General features: G+C 49.3%; 1 protein-coding gene across 1 annotated transcript; it reads left to right on the top strand.

Moving 5' to 3' along the window:
* The first annotated feature begins 3605 nt into the window (after window positions 1-3605).
* On the top strand, window positions 3606-4036 carry LOC125024825 (histone H4). The gene has a single exon (XM_047612590.1). The coding sequence runs from the start codon at window positions 3625-3627 to the stop codon at window positions 3934-3936; it is 312 nt and encodes a 103-aa protein (XP_047468546.1). The 5' UTR covers window positions 3606-3624; the 3' UTR covers window positions 3937-4036.
* The last annotated feature ends 540 nt before the right edge of the window (window positions 4037-4576 follow it).

The following is a 4576-nucleotide window of genomic DNA, read 5'->3' as shown; positions in this document are numbered from 1 at the left end:
TCTCAGGACCACTAGGTCCCAAGGTTTTTGTGTGGGTTTCCTCTTAGAGAGATCATTTGACACCCCACGCAAAGACGACCTTGGCCTTGTGTGTATAACTTTGGGTGTTATCACGCTTACCTCACGTTGGAGCTAGTGTTTTAATTGTAGGTCAGAGTGCTTACAATTAAAACACGAAGCACTGTGGCAATTGACAGTTTTACTGCGAGGTGCCGGCCGAACATATAAGGGTTCACGCCCGTTCGGCAGGGTTCAACCCCGACCGGCCCTAACACACAAAGACTGTTAATTGCTCAGTGTGCCTCCCTTTTTTGAAACCACTTTCCGCCGTTCCACGTTCCTGTCATATTAGCTTTGCTAGCCTTCCCCCAATTTCCCATCACCATCACCCTTACGCTATGCGATCATGGGTCACATGATCAAATTAACATACTCTGGGGAGCCCATCTCCTGTGAGGTGGCTCTCCAGAAAATCTTTGAAATCACAGAGGTTGCCGTCACGCACTGCTTTAAAGTTCACAACGGTTTTAAAGTTGTTGTAGCCAAACCAGAACAAATGACCCCCTTCCTCTCCTCATCTGGCCAAAGAAAACTCGCTGCTAAGGGCTTTAAACCCACTCCTTCCCCTGAAACCAAGGCAAAATGCACGGTCGTGGCAAAAAAGATCGACAAAACAATCCCGCCACGATCGTGTGAGGCCATTCAGGCGGAAATTACAGCCAAAAACGATGTCACTGTAGTTGACATTTACAAACCTCCTGAATCTCGGATCGTCAAGATCCGATGCTCATCGCCTGAAGAGGCACAGAAACTCATTTCTCGTGGGATCGTGATGTTTAACACATCCGTCCCCACCTATAACATAGAACCTGAGTGCTTCATTCAGATTGATCAATGCCTGAAGTGCTACAGATACAATCACAAAAAACACACATGTACACACGAACAAAGGTGCAGTCGTTGTGGCGAAGTTGGGCACTTCTTCGCCACTTGCAACAAGCCCACCAAATGTTGCAACTGTGAGGGGCAGCACGCCGCCGTCAGCGGGTCTTGCCCTACACGGAAAGAGATACTGAAGACGAAAAGACAAGCACTTAAACAAAACACCAACCCAACATACGCCTCAACAGTTCAACAACCCCTACAGACATCTACACCCATCACCACAAGACCTCCCACGATTCCCCCGAGAACCACAATGCCTCCCCCACCTCAGTTCCCCCAAACCAACACTCTCACACCTGACATTAACACTAAAATACAAACTATACTACACGTAGCTTTGATAGCTGCCAAATACAAAGCACAAAGATTCGCAGACATTGTCCCTGTACTCCTACAAAGAAACAACCTCCCTAACATTGTGATTCCCAGGGAAATCTTTGAAGATGAAGACCTATACATAGCTGAATATCACACACAAACAAATACAAACACCGAGGATAGACCGGCGACCACCACACAACCACAGCCCTCTACCTCCCGCACACACCTACTCCCACAACCACAACCACAACGCCAACCAAAACTAAGCTCACAACCAAATACTACAAAAAACACAAACGAACACAAACGCAAACTACCATCACCACTAAACACGCACAAGAAGAAAGACAAGAAAGACCCACTGCCCCCGGCGACCACCGCACCCCCTCGTGGTCACCATGACAACACCATTCTGGGGGACTCCGATAGCGAGGATAGCCTCCAAATCGACCTCCCTGAGGTCGAAGCGGGGGCTACCTCGCTAGCTGTTCTCCCCGTTGGGGGGAACCTCGGGGGACTAGGAAACATCGGGAATTGGTCCGCCGATTCCCGAGAATTCCACGTCTCCCTCTCTCAGGAGTCCCTCCCGGACCTCGAGGGGGACGGGGCTCGGACTCGTCCGCGGCCTCGGTTCCGGGAGCAGCAAACGCCACGAAAAGTGGGTCAGCGTCAGCTTGACCTACTTTAAATGGCGTGCTGACAATTAGATGAGCTGCCTCCCACGCCAAACTGCACCTGTTCAAAGCCCTTACACACCCTCCTCTCACACACACACGCACTCAGACCCACATTACATACAAATGCACACAAGCTACAGATCAATCAGAATAAAGCACCCACATGGATCTGTACTATGGGCTGGGGACGAGTTGTGTCGTCCCCACGATCACCTCACGATCACGAGAAATGCTTCTGTGCCTCTCCCTGGCGCAGGAGGCTATGTAAACAACAACTACAAACCTCGCGTTTTGGTTGCCCGTCTGGGTAGACCATGCCTTCTTCAGGAGAAGAAGGGCGGCCCTGGCCGCGATGTCTTCTCGCCAGACCGAGGCGATGAACAGGGGCCAGTTCCTGGCTTGGCAGCATCATCTTTTCCTTTGTGTGCTTCTCATACTTCCTTCACGTCTTTCACCCATCCTCCTCCCTTGTTTCGTTCGTATTTTTAATTCTTATACTTTTATAAAACTTAAGTTAAAAAAGCTTCGGCGCTTTTTACTATAAACTCGGCACCCGCGCTCCCCACAGCTCGGCCAATCACGCTCCGGCGCGATTGTTGCCGGGTCTCGCGAGCGCGGATGTCGAGCAGCGTAAATTTGCTGCCTATCCTTTTTTAAGCTTTCAATTTTACTTGTGTTCTTGTGTTACATTTTATTAAGTTTTTTACGTTTTTTAGTTTTTTTACCATTCATGTTTTAATTCCCCTAGTTTATAAGTACTTTTTATGGTGGATGTTTTCTCCAAAACTCCCCCTTTTAATCTCCTAATTAAAATAACCCCTCTTAAGAGAGCCCTATCCCGTTTTTAACTCCCTTCCCCCACCCTCTCTCTCTCTTCCGTGCGTAACCTCAACCTCGCCCACGCCCCATCTCATCATCCTTCCATAGCGTAAGCGTCCCTCATCCTAATCCTTACCTCAATCTCACTGGTTTCGGATTTCCGACACGTGACATCTGCCGCCTGCACCCTGCCATGACCGCGGCTCCTTTGCCGTAAGGAGTGGCAACGCGCGAGTGGGGGAGGAGATGTCATGGCCAGTGTTGCTAATCCAGGCGTGGTGAGATCGCCAGAGCACGTCTCCCTGGAAGTCCTGCCGCCGAAAGAGAGAAATCTCTGCTCGACGCGGGCGTGGGAGATAGCCTCTGATTAGCGATCTCACTCGTATTTCACCCTCGCAGTCTCCCGGTTAGCCGAGGGCGCCACCGTTGCCATGGGCGAGAAGTCCGTGCACGGTGGGGCCCCGATGGCGCCTGGCAGGCCGCCCTCTCCGCTCCCAACCTCCCGTTAGCCGAGTGCGCGCCGCAGCCCGGGCATGTGGACTCGCCGACCCATGAGTTCGCTCATGCCAGGCGAATCCCGCCATGTCAGGGCCACGCGCGCACAGATGGCGCGGGGCCTCCCTCTCCAGCCTTTATCCTCCTTTCTGCCTCCCGGTCAGCTATGCCCCCCAACTTTTACCCCGCATGTTGGGTTAAGCCCCGACTCTTTTTTCTCTTACTAAATCATCTTTTCGATCCCCCCCTTTATCCTTCCCCTCTCCCGCCTTCTTTCCCCCCCGGTAACGGGTCTTTTCTTTTAACTTTGTTGTTGTTGTTCCGAAAATTCATCTGGCTAACTCCCAGCAAGAATACCACTATCATCATGACCGGACGAGGCAAGGGCGGAAAGGGGCTCGGAAAGGGTGGCGCCAAGCGTCATCGCAAGGTGTTGCGTGATAACATCCAGGGTATCACCAAGCCTGCCATCCGTCGTCTTGCTCGCCGTGGAGGTGTCAAGCGTATCTCTGGTCTCATCTACGAAGAAACCCGTGGTGTCCTCAAGGTGTTCCTCGAGAACGTGATCCGTGACGCCGTCACCTACACCGAGCACGCCAAGAGGAAGACCGTCACCGCCATGGACGTCGTCTACGCTCTCAAGCGCCAGGGACGTACCCTGTACGGTTTCGGAGGTTAAGTGTCTTGACAGACAACATCTACCGTCAAAACCAACAACCCCCACCAAACCAAAAACCTTGGACCTATTTTAGGTCCTACAAATACTCATAAAGAGGATACAATTTGATACCCATCTATCTATCTTGCTTTATCTACTACATGTACTACTACTACTACTACTACTACTACTACTACTGCTGCTACTTGCACTACTAGTACTTCTTGCACTACTACTACTACTACTACTACTACTACTACTACTACTACTACTACTACTACTACTACTATTAGTAAATCAACATGAGTCCCCAGTATTGCGATTACAAATATTGATTTTTCTTGCATCTCTACTGGTATTGTTATCATTACTATTATTATTAAGCTTGTAAGATATGATATGTTATTATTGGTGGTATTGTAAATGATGATGATGAAGAAATGTGTATGGTTACATTAAGCTTTAGTTATTATTAGACTGATAACCAACATGACGCAGAAGCAAAGAAAGAAAGAAAGAAAGAAACAGGTGTAACATGTTGGTATGCTGTTGTACGGGAAGTAACGATTTGACTCTGTTTCATAATTTTATGATTTATGCTTTATGCTTTTCCTTGAGTGAGTGAGGCCGAGAAACGTCATTGAAATTGAACATTACCTTT

Source organism: Penaeus chinensis, unplaced genomic scaffold (assembly GCF_019202785.1).
Source record: "Penaeus chinensis breed Huanghai No. 1 unplaced genomic scaffold, ASM1920278v2 CTG_6063, whole genome shotgun sequence".
NCBI classification, from domain to species: Eukaryota; Metazoa; Arthropoda; class Malacostraca; order Decapoda; family Penaeidae; genus Penaeus; species Penaeus chinensis.
This window is presented reverse-complemented; position numbering and strand designations above follow the sequence as displayed.

Excerpts from the sequence above, each read along its gene's own strand:
- LOC125024825 (XM_047612590.1), top strand. The coding sequence starts at position 3,625 with ATGACCGGACGAGGCAAGGGCGGAAAGGGGCTCGGAAAGGGTGGCGCC.